The sequence below is a fragment of the Arachis duranensis genome, chromosome 5, assembly GCF_000817695.3.
Source record: "Arachis duranensis cultivar V14167 chromosome 5, aradu.V14167.gnm2.J7QH, whole genome shotgun sequence".
Taxonomy (NCBI): domain Eukaryota; kingdom Viridiplantae; phylum Streptophyta; class Magnoliopsida; order Fabales; family Fabaceae; genus Arachis; species Arachis duranensis.
This window is the reverse complement of record NC_029776.3, coordinates 3,055,209-3,055,577: the sequence shown is the minus strand read 5'-3', so window position 1 is coordinate 3,055,577 and position 369 is coordinate 3,055,209. Positions and strand designations below refer to the sequence as shown.

General features: G+C 45.0%; 1 protein-coding gene across 1 annotated transcript in view; it reads left to right on the top strand.

Annotated features, from left to right (window-relative positions):
• Window positions 1-66: 66 nt before the first annotated feature.
• Window positions 67-369, top strand: part of LOC107487327 (lysine-specific demethylase JMJ32) — a gene marked incomplete in the record, with an annotated part of 2,114 nt that continues 1,811 nt past the window's right edge. Inside the window, 1 exon segment of the mRNA XM_016107945.3 lies at window positions 67-305. Within this exon segment, the coding sequence (XP_015963431.1) occupies window positions 113-305 (193 nt within the window).

Below are 369 nucleotides of genomic sequence, written 5' to 3'. Positions count from 1 at the left end.
AATAATTTTATATATATAATAAATATATAAAGTAAGTATAGTTATTGTCTTAGACATGTTAGTAGCTAAATAGTGAGGTGCGATGTGCGAAAGAAGAATATGAGAGAAAAAGATGGAGGAGGTAGAGAGACTCTGGAATGAAGTGAGAGAGCTAAGCTTAGGCAACAACAGCAAAGTGGAAAGACTGCAAACCCCACCAACCGCCCTTCAATTCCTCAGAGATTTCGTTAACCCAAACAAACCCTGCATCATCTCCAACGCTATCAACCACTGGCCTGCACTCTCCCTTTGGGCCCAGGCCCAACCCAATCAGGCCCAATATTCCTACCTCTCCCGCTCCCTCTCCTCCTCCAGCGTCTCCCTCCACCT